This window comes from Meriones unguiculatus, chromosome 5 (genome assembly GCF_030254825.1).
Source record: "Meriones unguiculatus strain TT.TT164.6M chromosome 5, Bangor_MerUng_6.1, whole genome shotgun sequence".
NCBI lineage: Eukaryota > Metazoa > Chordata > Mammalia > Rodentia > Muridae > Meriones > Meriones unguiculatus.
Genome location: NC_083353.1, coordinates 39,566,575 through 39,584,345, shown reverse-complemented (window position 1 = coordinate 39,584,345; position 17,771 = coordinate 39,566,575). Strand labels below are relative to the sequence as shown.

At 50.1% G+C, this 17,771-nt stretch overlaps 1 protein-coding gene across 5 annotated transcripts in view; it reads left to right on the top strand.

Moving 5' to 3' along the window:
• The window catches only part of Sfxn5 (sideroflexin 5), a 116,962-nt gene that overhangs the window by 85,202 nt on the left and 13,989 nt on the right, over window positions 1–17,771 (top strand). For 3 of the 5 annotated variants that reach the window (XM_060383638.1, XM_021634575.2, XM_060383636.1), the window contains 3 exons: window positions 7,043–7,158; window positions 9,211–9,296; window positions 14,878–14,995. In XM_060383638.1, the coding sequence (XP_060239621.1) occupies window positions 7,043–7,158; window positions 9,211–9,296; window positions 14,878–14,995 (320 nt within the window). The remainder of the gene's footprint in view (window positions 1–7,042; window positions 7,159–9,210; window positions 9,297–14,877; window positions 14,996–17,771) is intronic. The other 2 variants (XM_060383637.1, XM_060383639.1) reach the window with 2 other exon arrangements.

Here is a 17,771-nt window from a genome sequence, read left to right as displayed (position 1 = left end):
TGAACAATGGTAGAGTTTCTTAATGTCATAGAATGTCCTACGAGAGGGGAGGATTGCTTATTTGAGGACATATTAAACTGTGTGATAGACAATACCATCCACAAAGTGGGAGGACCAGGCCACCGTCCAGCAACAGCCATTTGCAAACTGTTTGACCAATGAGGATTACTTTCCAAAATATAAAGAGCTCTTGCAAATTGATTTTTTTTTCTTAGATTCAGAAGTCTGTCTTTGACTATTCATAAGATTGAGTTCATGTTTATCAGGTTTTTTATATTTCATTTCATAAAACTCATAGTTTTACATTTTTCTGTGATTTTTGACTACTGGGTCTTTTTCTTAATGTGTGTGTGTGTGTGTGTGTGTGTGTGTGTGTGTGTGTATACCCATGTACATGTAGAGGTCAGAGGTCAGCCTTAAGTATTCTTCTTTGGGCCCCATCCACCTTTTTGTGTACAATTTTCTGTGTGTGTGTGTGTGTGTGTGTGTGTGTGTGTGTGTGTGGTTTGAATGAGCATGGCCACGTAGGCTCATATATTTGCTTGCTTGGTCCCCTACTGATGAACTATTTGGAAGGATTAGGACGTGTGTCCTTAGAGTATGTGTGTCACTGGGGGTGGGCTTTGGGGTTTCAAAAGTCTAAGCCAGGCCCAGTGTCTTTCTATCTCCCTCTCTGCCTGTGGATCAGAATCTAAAGCTCTCGGCTACTGTTCTGGCACCTTCCTGTATGCAGCCATGCTTCCCACCCTGATGATAATGGACTAACCCTCTGAAACTGTGAGCCAGCCCTTGGTTAAATACTGTCTTTTATAAGAGTTGCCTTCATCATGGAGTCCCTTTACAGCTATAGAACTGTGACTAAGAGTGTGTGTATGTATACATACACACACACACACACACACACACACACACACACTGCACATGAGTGCAGTGCTAGCTGAGGGGTAGGGGTTGGACCTGCTGGGAGGTGGAGTTACAGATGGGGGTAAGCTAATCAAATGTGGGTGCTGGGAACTGAACTCAGGTCCTCTGCAAGAGCAGTAAGTGTTCTTAACTGCTGAGCCAATTCTCTAGCACTCTTTTTTTTTAAACCTCTGGCCTCCCCATGTTCACTAACTAGGCTACATGGCCAGCGGGTGGCAAGTCCCAGGGGTTCCCCTGTTTCTGTGTGATCTCTGAGATCACAAGCTCATAGCACCTGTGCTTTTTCCATGAGTTCTGGGCTGCGTCTCAGGTCCTACCAACAAGCGCTTGGGCAGCTGAGTGTTTCCTTAGCTCCTTTTCTTGATAATTTTTAAAGCTCTTTATTCTATGGACATTTGGGGTGGAAACCAACAGTCGCTTATGTGATACAATAACTTACTGTTCTCTGGTGAGACACCCCAGCCCTGCTGCCCCTCCACTTCGTCTCTTCCCTCTGCCCCCTGAGTTTCTTCACACTAGCTCTCTCCTTGTCGAGGTAGCAGCAGCATCTCCAAATGTCACAGCCCGCCCTACTTATTTTGCCCAGAGATCAAAAGGCTCTGACTTATCTGGTACCCTTCGATGGGAGGAGAACTTTCACAGTATCCCCAAAGTCATTCCTCACTAGCAAGGCTCTGAGCCACGGTCTCTTTCTAACCACCAGCAAAGGAAGTCTTCTGGGTTAATTTTTTGGGGGTGAAATAGCTCCTTGGTAGCTATTCAGTCACCTTCATCCTCCGTAGAGTCATATAGGCAGACGTGTGTATCATATTTAATCAGTATATTTTCCCAGCTTCTCATGCATAATGTGTATTAAAAATAGATCCTAACTGCCTATTTTCTTTTTTAATTATAATTATTTTATTTAACATTTTTTTTCTGCTTTTCTTTGTGAGACAGGGTTTCACTATGTATCCCTGGCTGGCCTGGAACTTGTTATATAGGACCAGGCTGGCCTCAAGCTACAAACATCCCCCTGCCTCTGCATCAGCATCTGCCTCTGCCTCCCAGGTGCTGGGATTAAAACCTAGCATCACTACACCTGGAGACTTCTATATTTCTAAGATGGCTTTTTAGGTAAATAAAACATAATTGCATTCCCACTGTATAATTTAACTAATATAGGAACATTTACTGTAGAAAACAGAAGTCTCTCAAAACAGGCCCTAAGTCTCAAATTGCATTCTTCCCTCCATGGGCAGCTCAAGGAGACAGGTGTCTTCCAAAAGAGTACCTGTGTGCTTGTGTACATACGTGCTTGGCTCTCTCAGTGACAGAGCTCGACACAGTTACCCGTCTGCCCTCGGTTGTTTTCTTCATACCGTGATTTGTTCTGGAGAGCATCCAGTGTGAGTTCCCTAATGGTGGACATTTAGCTTGTTTCTAATTATTTGCTCTTACAAACAGCACTATAATTAACATCCTTGTAAATGTCTCTTTGTGCATATGGGCAAGCATTTCTTTAGGGTAGCTATCTATGGTTTGGCAATTTCTACTGCCTTTAATTGCATTGCCTGGTATCTGGCAGACGATCTTCTGCATGTACAATAACTTTTTCATGTCCATGCACCATTATAGTGTAAGTTTTAAAAAAGATGTTTCAGGCAACAATTAGGAATCTAAGTTTGAGCTCAAGTTCTGTGTGGCTCGCGGTGGTCAGCTGAGGTGACAACTGAATGAAGCAACCCTCTTACTCGTGGTTAAAGTCACACGGGCCCTGTCGGTTATGTCGGGCAGCAGGTAAAGTCCCCGCACCCTGACAGCCAACGTGATTGCGTGCGCGTGCATGTGTGTTGTTCACTCCTCTGCCACAGCACCTGTGTGGAGGTCCGAGGACAACCTGTAGGAGCTGGTTCTCTCCTTCTACCACGGGAACTCCAGGCACTGAACTCAGATTGCCTTGGTGGCACGTGCCTGGACCCACTGAGCTATCTCACACGCCCATAGCTTGTATATTGAATCAGAGTATCTCATTGGCACCTACTGTTGGTGTATCAGGTTAGTAAGACTGGCCAGCAAGCCATAGGCATCCTCCTGTCTCCACCTTCTTAGCACTGGGATTTCAGGCATATACCACCACACCTCATACTTGGTTTCTGGGCCTTGAACTTAGAACCTTGTGCAACTGTTGCCCCAGCCCACACATCATAACTTTAGGATATTAAGATGTGGGGAAATGCAGCTCAGAGTTGAGGGGTTATGGGATTTTATCTTCCCCCAAGTCGGTGGCCTGTGGTTCTTCATGACTGTGTCTGAATAGGCCTCCTCCTGCATAGGCTGAGGCACCTGCCTCCCCAATGGCCAGCTTCTGACACAGGTGTGTGCTGCTTGCCCGGGCCCCATTGATCTCTTGTCTGTTCTGTGCAGGCTCAGAGGTGGGCTACCAAGAATGTCCCACACTTCCCCACTGCTCTTTCTGTCTCTCACTGTCCTGTCTACTCCGGATGCTGCCTCATCAGCGCTTCATTATCGGTGTGGTTTTGCATGGCAGTATGTCCATGCAAGAACATCTGTGGCAGTTGAGAGTGTGGTTTGATCATCATTGCACGCCCCCCATTTCATGATGTCTCTCAGTATTGCTGCTCTGATGTCAGTCATGCCTGAGTATTGAATGGTGTCGATCTGAGTTGAAAATGTGCCAGTTTTTGTAACATTATCACTAATAGACTGCTTAATTAACCTGTTCATATTGTCAATGATAGATCTGTTGGTGTGTCAAAAGGGAGACCCATACATTTATTCTCTCTCTCCCTCCCTCCGTTCCTCCCTCCCTCCTTCGTCCCTCCTCTTCCTCCTTCCCTCCCCTCCTCTCTCTCTGTCTCTCTCTCTCTGGAACAGGATAGAGACAGGAGAGATCTGGGAAGGTCTCAGGGGGAATGGCAGAATCACACAGTCTAGATGAGGTGGTGAAAGTGCAGTCCCTGCACGGGGCCTGCATCCTCCTTGCTTATTACTGGGAATGATTTCTAGTAGGGCTGACAACCACTACAGGATCAATGGAAAAGGCTGCAGGGCATGTGTTATCTGCATAGCCAGCCATCTCAAAGAATGCTGTCCCTCGTAGGGGCTGGTAGTTGCTTTTACTTTGACATTGGGTATCTCTCTCTCTCTCTCTCTCTCTCTCTATCTCTCTCCCTCTCTCTCTATCCAGTCAGCTTAAATGACAGGGCCATTGCTCCCTGGTAGCATCCTGGAGAAACTTGCTGAGGGAACAGAGGAGGCTGGGCCTCACTTTCTTTTGTGATTTTTTTTTTGGGGGGGGAGGTTGGTGGTGTTTGAAACAAGACCTCATATAGCCAAGGCTGGCTTGGAACTCAATTTGTAGCTGAGGATGTCCTTGAACTTACAGTCCTCCTGCTTCTGCTCTGCCTCCCTCTGGGGTGTTAGAATCTCAGGTCCACATCACCACTGCTGGCCATATAGATATGTACATATGTGTATATATATTCTTACATGGGTTCTGTGTTTGAACTGAAGTTCTTCTCTGTCCTGCTGTCCTTACATCCACAGTTGGAAACTGGAAGAAAGCGAATTGCCACCCTGCCCCTGGGGAGGCCCACAACCACCTTCAAGGCTTGCCTCCCCTCTCTCATCACCCCCCCTAACCTAACCTGTATAAACACACACAGTGGAGGCTCTAGTGATTTGAGCGTCCTTCTGCCTCCCTGACTGGGTGGGTGTAGAGGCTGGCATTCATACATTCATACAGAGGGTAGCCTGTGCCCTGAGAGCTCCTGGAGACCCTAAGTGCAGTACTGGGAATGCCCAGCAGGGACAGCGCTCACTGTCTCCTGCTTAGGGACCAAAGTCCTGCAAATCCTGTCAGAAACAGGGCTGCTGGAAGGCATTCTCCTCTCGGAGAGAAAACCCAAGTTTGCCACCCAATGATGTTCTCATGTCTTTTGAGAACTCGGGGCCTGGGAGCCCAAGGGCCAGAGGGGTTGCAGAGTATTCCTGTGGCCACTAGAGGGCAGGTCACTGACAGAGGCCAGGCGCTGCTTCCTGAGGCCAACCTAAAAGGCCTGTTTGGGTCCTGGGCATTCTGGGTCTATCAGGAACTCACCTTTGAGATGGAGCAGAGAGACAAAGCCAAGAACGAATCCCAAACCCAGATGCCTCCAAACTTGGGTGCCTTGCCCCATCTCCCATGGCTTTCCCTGCTGCCCCAAGTTGTTATCTGAGATCTACCTTCCCAGTTCTGCCTTTGGATGTGGTTAAGGTAAGGATTGCTCAGCCATTATAGAGCTGCATTCTGGAGGATGAGGCAGGAGAATTTCCAGTTTGAGAATGGCTTGGGCTACATAGGGAGACCCCATCTCAAACAAACCAGGGTGTGAGTTTCTCTGTCACTGTGCTATTGACATTTGCGGCCGGGTAATTCCTTGTGGGGATGCCCTGTGCATTATAGTATCATTCCACAGAAGCTGTGTTTCATCAACTATCTCTCCCAGCCATGTGCCAGGAACATCCCCACCCCAAACCACAATAATAATAATCTCTCCATATTACCCCTGGTTGAAAGCCACTACTTAGGTAGAGGTGTATATTGTGAGGACAGGAGCCACGAGACTTGAGTCCTTGCCACAGAAGGTCTGCCATGGTGAGCGTTGATCAGCCTCGTGTGGAGACAGTGGAGACGCTCAAAGACAGCACATGTGCTCGAAATACATTTCAGAGCTTGTTTGCTCTCCTGCTTTCCCTCTCCAAAGCCTGCACTGCCTCCTGGTCTTCGCCTCACTTATTCCACCTCCCTCACTTTATTGCAAAAGGAGAGCGATCCTCAGAGAACCTCCCCCTCCCCAAGTCTACACCAGCCCTCACCTGCAGAACCCTGTTCCCCAGCTGTGAGCACCCTGCACTGCTGGACTCCCCAGACATTGGCTCGGGTCCCAGGAGCATCTGTGGGCTCCCTCCCACTCCACTTGCCCACTGAGCTCCTCCGCCCTCCAGCTCCCCAAACCCGGGTGCCCCCCCACTGGAGAGGGGGAAGCAGCAGGTGTTGATGCTAATCAGCGTTCACAGCCCAGAACTGCAGTCGCTCCCAGGCTCACACACTCCCCAAAATTAAACACTCATTATACAAAATTAATTGACATTAATTAGCAAAAATTAAAACTTTAAACACAGCAAGGCGCTTTGGGGGGAGGAGTAGAACAGGCAGGCTCTGCATTTGTCACCCCCCCATTTCCCACCACCCACCTACCACCCCCAAGTCTCCCCATTTTCATCGTGAAGCGGGGCTGGAAGACTTCAGGCCAGATCTATATCAGTACACCACCATGGGCCTGGCCTTCGAGTCCCTGTTAAGGAGAGCAGAGCAACTGTACCAGCCACTCTCATCAAGTGCGTATCTAAGGATCCAGGGACCTCCTGTTAACCATAGGTTCCCAAGAGCTCAGCTAAGACTAGGGAGAGGTATGGCCAAGTGGAGCAACACACCACTGGAAGAACTCTACTCTTCCCGGCCCCCATCTCTGCGTACCTGGCGTTCAGGCACCACAGCCTTTCCACTCTGCTTCCCTTGGCTGTGTGACTCCGGCTAAGTCACCCTTGCTCTCTGAGCTTGTGTTCTGTTCATGTGATGAGGGATCAATGCTGGGCAAGCACCAAGGTCTGCTCTGACACCTGCTGTTGTGGATGGAAATCTCTTGGTTTGCTCTACTGAGACACTCAGAGCGGAATATAAGGAGTGGCATTTAAAAGCATATTATGGCCCAAGGGACTGAGTTGCTTGTGGTGGGCCATCAGCTACCGGGGGGATGTTTCAGGGCCAGAGAGCTCTCTGCTTGCACACCTGCTTCCTGTGCCTGGAAACCCACCCTACAAGAGAGGTGAGCAGCGCCCTCTTTAGGCGGCAGCTCCCAAAGCCTTCACCATGTTTCCACCCAATTCATTTAGTCTATGCTTCTCTGGTATCCATGGGTCTTTGGCATCTTTCTCTAGGCTGAAAGCACCACAGAGGACTCCATAATTCTGATTTCTCAGAACTCTTGGGGGTTGGGAGCCCTGGCTTGAGGGTGGAGCCAGATAGGAAGCCACCCATGCCTCACTACCCCTCTCTGTATTTGTCTCTCTCCAGCCAGTGCCAATATTTGCAATGTGGTCCTGATGCGGTATGGGGAGCTAGAGGAAGGAATTGATGTCCTGGATACTGATGGCAACCTTGTGGGCTCCTCAAAGATTGCAGCCAGACACGTGAGTTTCCCAGGGGCTAAGTCCCATTAGGGATGGACTGGTGTTCTTGTACAACACAGCCTGTGCATTTCTGGAGGTCTTCTGCTTACAGACCGTTGGTTTGCTTTTCTAGCTGTCTCCTCCTTCTCATTCCAGCTCTCATGTCCCATCTGTGTGAGCCCTAGGCCTCAATGTCTGTTCCCTGGAAGGCTTATTCTCCTAGATGGTCTCTCACTGTTCTCCAGCCTCCCTCTTCTCCTCTACACTGTGAAATGTTCCCATTTTTTTTTATCCCAGCCCCTCAGGATCCAGCTCTTCCTCTGAGGTGTTAATTGGAGAGGGCAGAGGAGCCTCCCCAGGGCTTTCTCTCTATGCCCTGGGCCTTCACCACCCTATGGGCTGTGAATGGGAAGCTGTGGGCAGTGGTATGTGGGCTGCTACCTTGCTGGGAGCAGGAAGGCTGTGAGTGCTGGGGCTTCAGGCTGTGGAAGATGCTGTGGCCCCTGAAAATGGTTCCTTATAAGGTCCTCTTCACTAGCACTGCCCACTGTAGCTCACACACACACCAGGACACATGTCCTGTGCTTTCTCAACCTTCCTGATGATGGTGGCTGGGTGCTTGTCCTGCTGTCCTGGACTCTAGCCTGTCAGTGGTGAGAAGCAAACAATGGGTCAGGCATGAGGGGACAGCATGTCACCCGTGTTCCAGTCTCTCACTCAGCAGTTCCCACAGGGCACTGATTTAGCCCTGTGCATGTTGATAAGCCTCTGCTCTTCTCTTCCTTCTTCATGCATCTCAGGGGAAGCCAGGGCTCATTTGGATCATGTAAGGGGCCAGCGCTGGATGCCATGGCAGCAGCATGACTTTTTCCCTGCCCTAGCTCTAGGCATTCACATCCTGCCCACAGCTGTTCTGGAGCCTGGAAAGACCTTCTCCTGGGCCTTCCTGGGGATTACTATAAAAGGTTCAAGTTTCTGAGTGAAACTTTCAGCCACAGTCCATCACTAGAGGAAATCTGCCCCACTCTATCCAAGCCCCAGGGTACCTTTCATGGTACCCTAAGAGAAGAGCAGAGGTGACAACCCTTCCTACAGGCTATCCAGGTAGGTCACCAAGCTCCTCTTCAGCCTAGGCTTTTTTCTTGGCCTATCTCTCTCACCTTGGAAAGATGTGGCAATCTGTGAGTTATGAGCCACTCCTGGGCATTCCTTTAAGGGAAGGAGCCCATGATTCAAAGGGACTCTCTGCCTTGGCTATCCAAACACAAAGTGCCACTTAGCAGGGCCTTAGGGTATGACTCCCAGAATCCCAGGGACCCCCAAGCAAACTGCAGGGCAGATCTTCATTGGCTTCTGAGCATGCTCAGTCAGCCAAAGCTTGTGCCCTTTATGGAGCTGACCTTTTCTCACTAAGGCTCATGGGGTCTGGGGAGTATAGCTCTTTTGGTAGGGTACTTGCCTAGCACACACAAAATCTTGATCCCAGAACCACATAAGTCCAGGGGTGGTGGCTCATGCCTGTAATCTTAGCACTTAGGAGGCAAAGGTAAGTCAAGATCATCCTTAGGTACATAGTTCAAGGCCAGTCTGGGAATATAGAGAGAAAAAGTAAAAAAGACTTGGAGCCAGGAGATGAAAGACTTTACAGATCTTTGTCTTTAAGGGATGTATTTTTTTAAAAAGTAACCCACATCTTTATCTAGCCTGAAAACCTCCCTAGCCCCGCAGAAATTTCTTCTGGCTTTGCTTTGATAGCATCTTAGGTCCTCTGTGTGGTTCTCTGTGTGTGCTGTTCCCCCAACCCCTGATTCTTGTGCGTCCCAGGTTGGGAAGGCTGCCCTCTGCTACCCTTTCCCCCGTGCGGAGAACCTGCTCTTTCCAAACGCTTGTTGGTGAAGGTGGGGCAGTACCTTCTGCTGTCTGGAACCCAGCTCCTGGGTACTGCTGCTGCCCGGGCTGCCAGATGTGCTGAACAGCAGTGCACACACCTCAGACTCTGGGTGGGATTTGCTTCCCTCGTGGCTGTTCCCAGCCCTGAGCCTCCCTCTCACCCTAGCCTGTTCCCATCCTTAGGCCCTGCTGGAGACAGCACTGACACGCGTGGTTCTTCCTATGCCCATCCTGGTGCTTCCCCCAATCGTCATGTCCATGCTGGAGAAGTAAGTCAGGCTATGGGAACAGAGTGGGTGCTGGGGAGTGGGGACCCGTGGGACCTGAGGCAAAGGGTAAAGGCCATGGCAGCCTACCTGGTATGTTTCTGCTGTGCTGGGCAATGGTGTTGAAACTCATGACTTTTCTTATACAAACTGGCTGGTGCTCAAGGCTACCAGATCACCTCTGGATAAACATGGTTCTGCCCTGGCAGTTTGGGTGGGAGTCTGTGTGACCCTGTGAATGTGTGTGCAGGTACACACATTCTGTTAGTGGGAAGTCCCACACTATTGTGAAGACAGTCTGAGACAGGAAGCCTATATTTGTCAGGCAACTCACTGAGCCTCTACTTATAAAATGAGATCAATGTAATCTGGCTCACTCTTGCCTTCCAGAAGCTGAGGCAGGATTGCCATGAGTTTGAGATAACATGGGGTACATAGTGAACTTTGGCCAACCTGGGCTACATTGCTAAGATTGTGTCAAAAAAAAGGGCTGGAAGTGGCGTGTGCCTTTAATCCAAGCACTTAGGAGGCAGAGGCTTATGTAGCTCTGTGAGTTCAAGGCCAGCCTGATCTACATAATGACTCCCAGGCCACCTGTCTTTTAAAAAATTAATTAAAGCAAAACTGGAATAATAGTAACCTCCTTGGGTCCCTCAGAAGATGATCAAAGTACAACTGTTTGTCCTGTCACTGTCCATATAGCATAGGGTACCACAATACCAATGATAGAGGGCTTCTGTTTATTTATTGGTGAGTGTGAAGACTGGGGTGCAGCTGGGAATGGCTGAACAGAGAAGGAGAGAAGAACTAGGGTCCATCCACCTGTGGAGGCCTAGGAGGCCTGGTGAGGGACAGGGAAGTGTCCTGTGGGAGGATGCAGGGATGTGGGAGGATGTGGGAGCTTGGCTGCTGCATGCTTATGCTGATGAGTAGGCAGTCACCCCTCTCTGTTGGGCACCTGCCTTGTGGGGAGCCTTTAGGATCATTGCTCATTGGGGCAAACAGAGGAGGGCCCTCTGGGCCCAAAGGAAAGACCAGAATGCTCACAGAATGGTCAGAGCCTTTGTGTCTAAGCATTGAGATTAAACATTGTTCATCTGGAACTGAGACAGTACCCAGAACTCAGAAGATTGAAACAAGAGGATTGCCATGAGTTTGAAGGTAGCCTAGGCTATATAGTGAATTCCAGCCTGGGCTATAGTGTGAGACCCTACTTTAAAAACACATTAAGAAAGGAAGGAAGAGAAGGGAAGGGGAGAAAAAAAGAAAATTAATTAAGTATGGAAACTTACAACAAATAAACAACAACAACAAAATAAATTTGAGGAGGACAATTTTCCTGAACTGAGGCTGTCCCCAAACACCAGTGACTGCAAGTACAGACTTGTGGACCTGAGCCAGGCAAAGAGGGCACTGCTGTCTACAGTGCTGAAGCCTGGGGTGGGAAAATGTAGCATGTGCCCACTGAATGCTGAGTAGTCACCTGTCATTTGCACAAGTTTGGGAGGACAGAGCCCTCACCTGGAAGATTGGACAGAAGAGTTTTCTTATATACCCAGGCATCAAAGGACAGTGGAAGTCAGCCAAGCCTCAGATTTGTTGCAAACTCATCCCCTAAGGCTCAGGAAAGCTGCTAAAAGAGAATGGAGTCTCATTTGCCCAGGCTGGTGTCACAAAGGAGCCCTTGGCTATGGGTTTTATGGCCCCAGAGAATGTGGCTTGCTTCGATAAACTACGCTAATCCATTGCAGACAGTAGGAGCACAGCTAAAGCTCCAACCCTCCTCCCTGTCTGAGCACCCAGCATCCTCAACACAGTATGCAGGTACTTGAGAACTACATGCAGAACAGTAAGCTGGTTCAGCCAAGGCCAGCCTGAGGCCTATTGGCATGAATTTGCTGCTTCCCCATTTGCACAGGAACTGAGTTTGCAAAAAGTTGAAGGAGGGTTGGCATGCTGTTGCTTTGTAGGCTTAAATTTTGTTTTAAGAGTTATGGGAGGTGGCATGAAGATTATTTGGGCTCTGAGCCCTCCTCAACCTAGTCTCTGGAGTGCTTCATGGCCTGCTTCAACCCAGGAGCCAAGGAAGCTCCAGGGTAGGGAAGTGAGAAGTCAGTGGTAGGGGCTCCATGCAGCCTACTAAAGAGTTGATCCTTTCCTGGGGTTCCTGGGATGATTTTTGAGGGAGAAGAATCCAGTCCTAGCTCCCTCAGGAATATTAAGATGGATATGACTCAGTTTGCATACTCAAAGACTTATTAATCTCACACCCACTATAAAACCACAGGACTGGATGACAGGAGAGGCAGGGCGCTGGAGCAGTGCCAGCTGAGACTTCTAGTATGGAGGTATACTTTTCCAGCCTCAGTTTCCACATAGAAAATGAGGATACTGCCCTTTTGTCTTCTTGCTTTCTCAAGCTTGGCATTAGCCAACACTACAACATCTGTTTTGCCAGTGGGGAAGACAGCTCTACTGTCCAGAGTTCCTTGATGCAAAATTTCAGGGCTAATGGGAAGGGGGCAGCCCCCACCCTCTCCAGCCAGGTTGTGCGAGGAAGTCTGGACAGCTAGGGAGAAAAGACAAAAGCACACTTACAAAGCAGCTGACTTGCAAATTAATGGAGTGCCAAGTAGGGCTGCACAGCAAGTGCTGAAGGAATGCACAGCAATGGGGGGGACCAGCTGTTGTGTGGCAGCCGGGTGGGACCCGCCTTGCTTGCCTCTGGCCTCAGTCAGAGGCAAGCTAGCCAGCAGGAGTGCTGAAGTCTGGAGCCTGGGCCTCCAAACTCTGATTAGAGGTGGAGAGAAACTCTGTGTGCCCCATTGTCCTGAAGTGTGAAATAAGGGGCTTCCACCTATGCTGGAAGCACCTGCCGGCATACACAAACCCCAAACCTCATACCTTCCCTGCAGCCCTACCAGCCAGGAAGCTGGGTTCAGATCCAGGGCTGGGGGCTCTGCAGATTTAATCCATCAGCCCAGATGCAGGTGTCCGTATAGGGACACAAAGGCTCTAGTCTTGCAACCCTAGCCCGGGATACACTGGAACCGTGAACGTGGGTAGGTAGAAGCTGGTTGGAGGTCCGGTCCCTACTCATGGCAGATCCCCGAGTCCGCTCCCCCAGCTCTTCACTGCCTGTGATCCGGGTCTTTCCTTTTTCCAGGCATTCGCACATCTCTCCATCTGCATATTTTAACTCCTCCAGCTGCCTTTCCAATCCCTGCCTGCCATTTCCCTCTTCTCCCCTCCCCCATCCTGCTGTGTTCTCTCTTGGGGGCCCTCAGGCTTCCCAAAGGTTGTACCTGCCTGTGAGGGACTTCAGCCAGCCTCCCCTGAGAGGAGTGGAGACCACTATCTTCATGGATGGATGGATGGAAGTTTTTCCAGTGTTACTTCCAGAAGTCCCAGAGGACCTGTCACCTTTCCCTGACGGAGGTGACCCTCGTGGCTCTGTCTCCAGGAAGCCTACATCCTAGGAGAACTGTTGCCAGACCAGGAAGACAGCCTTGAGTCCCAGATATGAGCAGCTGATCAGAGCTACAAGCTTCACAGGCTGGTGTTGGCCTCATTCCAACCCCTGTGTGACACCAGAGGAAGCCATGAGCTCTTGGAATGGAGGGATAATGGGATGCTGGTCCCCTGGGAGTTAACCTTGGGTTTGTCACCTTTGTCTTGCTCCTCTTTTTCCTTGGAAGACCTCCTATGCCAACCCCACTAATTCAACCTAGCCTTAATTCAGCATTTACACAGAGCATGGGGTCTGGGCCAGCCAAGAAAGGCAAGACAACAAGTGCACTGTCAGGACTGCATGTCCTTTATGCAGGTAGTGGCAATACTGGCAATGGTGATGTACACTTACCTGCTGCTGAGCTGGCTGACCTTTGGATTTGCTTAGAATTGAGAAGCAGTTGGGTCTTGGTTAACACCTGAGTGAGAACATGGAAAGGCAGACGCCTCTCAGAAGTGTGATCTGTAGATTCATGAATGCCAGTTCCTGGGTCTAATGCCAGCTGCAGGAGGGTCCCTGGGAATCCAGAGCCATTGGGAATTTACTTTTAACTAGACCATTCCAGTATGCACTGTTAAGTCTGAGAACTGCTACTCTCAACTGTGCTGCCTGCCAGGGGCCAGGTGTTCTTGAGTTTGCCCCAGAAGGTGAGGGCGATAGGGGTTTTTACCTCCCCCCAACATTGGGACCCTGACCCCAGAGGGATGGATGAGTCAGTTTTCCTTTATTCAAACAAATATCTGAGATAACGTAGAAAGGGCTTATTTTGGCTCTTAGTTTTAGATGACTCGGCCTGTCGTCCAGCCTTAACCCTGGGACAGCAGGCCACCATGGTATGAATGAGGAGCAGAACTAACCTCATAGAGTGGAAAAAGTGGTAGGAGGGGGACTGGGATCTCCTTGTGTTCCTGAAGGGAACCCCACTTCAGTGTACTGAAGACTACCCACTGGTTCCTACCTCTTAGTTTCTGCCGTCTCCCAACACGGTCAGGCTAGAGACTAAACCTTTCCGGTGTGGCAGTTTGAAGACATGAGCTCTCGACTATGTGGAGCAAAGGCCTCTCCTCTATGATTGGAGCCAGACCTGTCCCAGTGGGGGAGGGACAAGAGCTCCTGTTATCATCTGTCACACAGCACACCTGCTGGTCACGTGAGGCTGCTCTGGCCACTGAGGTTGGGTTCAGTGCCCATTCAGTATCTCTATCAGACCATCCACCCTGCTGGCATTGCCAAGTCTCTATGGGTAGAATACCATAGATCCTGCCAAATGGTGGTTTCTGGCAAGTGTGGTGAATAGGTGCTTGACAGCTAAGATGGTCCCCACCCTTCCCAGGGACTCATTCAAACTGCGAACACTGAAAGGAGGTTTTTCACATATCCTGCTCAGGAATTGCCCCCCTAAACCATAGGGAGTGGGTGACAACTGCATCTTGCTAGGAGGTGCAGCTGCCAGAGGGTCCTGAAGTCAGGAGCTAGGAGCAGCTCAGGGTGGTAGCTACCACAGGGTGGCTGCCCACTGCATTACTCATGGCCACGCCTGCCTTCCCCGTGGCTCTCGGATGGACGTGGCAGTCAGTGGGATGTCTTCAGATCCCATGCATAGGACAGGACTGCCTATGTGGTCATATACATGTGTTCATGTATGTACATGTGTGTATGTACACAAGTGTATTGTGTTTCCTTACTTGATGCCACATACTGGGGTTTTCCTGCTGTTGACTACATCGAAATGCCAGCTCAAATACTGTGTGGTTCTCCGGGAACCAGGAATGACAGTCGCTTCTAGCCGCCTCTGTCCATCACCATGTATAGGACTAGAGACATTGTTGATGGATTCCACTGTAAGAACTTGTTTATGATTTAAGTAGCTGAGGGTTCCTTTGCTGGGTCCACCAGTGTCCTTCATAGCCAGGTGTGGGGAAAGCAGTGGAAACTCATGAAAGCCCCAAAGAGTGTCCACTCTTCTACTGGCTGGAGACGCACTGGGCTGTGGAAGCAGCAGGGCCCAGCGTGACAGCTCAGAGCCAGCCAGCCCAGGCTGCGTGCCTCATGTGGTCCTCCTTCTCTCCACAGGACAGCTCTCCTGCAGGCACGCCCACGGCTACTTCTGCCTGTGCAGAGCCTTGTGTGCCTGGCAGCCTTCGGCCTGGCCCTGCCACTGGCCATCAGCCTTTTCCCGCAGATGTCAGAGGTCAGTGGGGACCCAGGGCAAAGCAGGGCAGGGAGGAATCACTTATTAGCAAAGACTTAACCCAGTACTGAATGCCAGCACTGTGCAAAGCACTGTGGGAGAACCATAAATGAAGCCTGATGTGATGGCTTATGTCTGTAATCCCAACATTTTACGCTATGGCAGGGGTGGGGTGGAGGAAATGAGGCAGGAGGACTGCTGTAATTTTGAGGCCAGTTTTAGCTACACAGTCACAAAGTCAGTTGGAAACTAGCCCGAGCTTCAGAAGTAGTCTTTCTTTAAACAACAACAACAATAATAATACATAGAGAAAAGAAAAACAATGGATGGCTGTCAAGAAGCAACAAAAGGATGCTATGAACTAGCAAATGAAGTTCAAGGAAGGTTAGGATGGGAGAAAAGAAGCAACAGAGCAAACAGAACCTGAAGGGAAGTGGTGCTTCTCTGGGGTCTGGGGCTTGGAAGCTGGGTTGCGGTTGACCTGGTGGGCAGGGTCCTTGGGGATGCACAGGCTAGGGATCCACTGTTACTAAGATTCTGAGGTCATAGAGTATATGGCATTTGATACCTGAATGAAATCTGCTTTGTGAGCAATAGTGGGGGGAGATGAGGCAAGCCAGGTAAAGCAGGTGGTGCTGGAAACTGAAAGGCTGAAATAGAGGGGAGATGGCATCCAAGGGGCTACACAGAGGACTCTTGGTTGTGAATGGATGGTCTCCATGGCTGCTTCGGGAAACTAAGTTGGAGCTCTGGAGAGGGAACCATCAGGAAGCTGTGGCGGGCATCCAGTGAGACATGATGGTGGTTTGGACCAGGCTGTTGGCAGTGGGCATTGAGAAGTGGGGCCATTGTGAGAGTGGGGCAGCCACTTCCTTGGGATTTGGGTGAAGAACTGAATGTGGGGAAGGGAAGGGAGCCTGCAGGATGTGTGCCTGGCTTTCTGGTTTTGAAACCAGAAGGCAGATGTAGTCATGTTGTCACAAGATGGAGCTGGGAAGAGGGGAAGGTTGAGTCAGTTAGACCTGAATGTGGGAGGGACCCACGGACCATGTAAGTGGAGGAACCCTTTGGGGATCTGGATCCAGATCTGTCATCTAGGACAGCGTCCTAGGCTGCAGGGACAGGATGGAGGCCATCAGGCTCACTGAGATGGGGATGTCCACACTCCTTGAGGCTAGACAGTGTCTCTGTCCTTAGACTGAAAGCAGATGTTGTCCCCAGTGGTAGAATGAGGCTTGTCAGGGAGGGAGCTGCCGCAGACCTCTAGAGCTTTTCTTTGTGTTTTGAAAATGAGAGGGCGAAAAACTTGTGCATATGCAAAAGGGAAGCACCAGGAAAGAACCTGGTCTTCAGAGAAAGGGCAACATCTATGGAGAGAGAGGGATTAGAGCAAAGACCAAGGGCCCAGCCTTGGGGGGGAAGCCCTATATTCCTGGTAGCTGGTGGAGAGGGTGGGCAAGTGGCAGGTACAGTTGTGGGTGGGAGTACAGGTAATGACAGGGCAGAGCAAGGGCCAAGACTTCTGTTTAAAGCAGCTATGCTCGTGTCTAGAGGGCCACTTCTGAATGAGTGATTTGAGGACCTGCCCTGATTCAAGGAGGAAGGAGGGCAAGCGGGGTTTAGTGAAGACTGGGAGCTCAGTGTAGGAACTGCAGTCACTGTCACTAAGCCTCAAAGTTTGGGACACTCAAGGCTGGGTAACTGGTGTGCTATCTGAGCCTGCAGTTTCCTGTGGCCTCAGCTTTCTCCTGGGAGAGCTGAGCCTAGGAACTCCCACTAGAGCCCACGGCTGTAGGCACCTATACACCCTGCAGACAGGGCAGAGGTTATTCTGAGGTATCTGAATACCTGTGGGTGCTACCATGCTGGAAGCTCTGGCCGTGGAAGGGACCCAGGACAGCGAATCCCCAGATCACCAAATCAGAAGCTGTCCCAACTGGAAAGACTCATCCCACGTGTGGTCCTTCTAACTCTGCTGGAGAGCAAGGCTAAGAACAGCCATGAATGGGATCAGCCTTCAGTCACAGAAGACAGGGTTGATATGTGGGGACACTCTGGAGGCCATGCCCAAGTACAATCAGGGCTCCAGTCAGCTGCTCCAAGAGGCTCTAGTCAAGGTCCAGACTCCTCTGTCCTCTTTGCCTGCTCAAGTAAGTGTGGATGTTAGTGCTTTTGGCTGTATAGCCAAATTCTTCATACCACAACCCAAACTTCCTATAGGTTGGGAAGAACTGCATGAGGTCTTTGTCTTTCAGAAGGGAAGGCAAGAACATTCTCTTCAGAACTCCCTGCTCCTCTGTGTCTTCCCCAGCAGGATTCAGGCCAATCTGGATGTTATTATAGGGTATTTTGAGGCCTGCCTGCAACCCATGGCACCTGAAGCCATCAGCCGATTGTTTGGGAGGCGCTCACTCCTTCGTTCACCCTCCCAATTAATTCTAACAAGGTGTTACTTCTGCAGTACAGGGATCATGTCTTGTGTCCCAGAAGCCAGGGGAATTTGCCATATGAGTCTGGACTTGCTTGAGCTGACCCAACCTTGCCAAAAATCACCAATGCTGTCAACAGAAGTAATCGCTGAAGTACTAATTAATTAACTAAGAGACTTGGAGACCAAGTTCAGGTACTGGTGCCTAGGATGGCTATTTGCTGTGATGTGAGGTGTTCGACTCTCTAATCCCAGAGCTTGAGGGAGAACTTCTATTTCCCCTTCTATGGCTGGGAGAGAGCTTTGCTCTTTTCAAATGAGCATTTCTGCCTATGGAAATGGTACCAA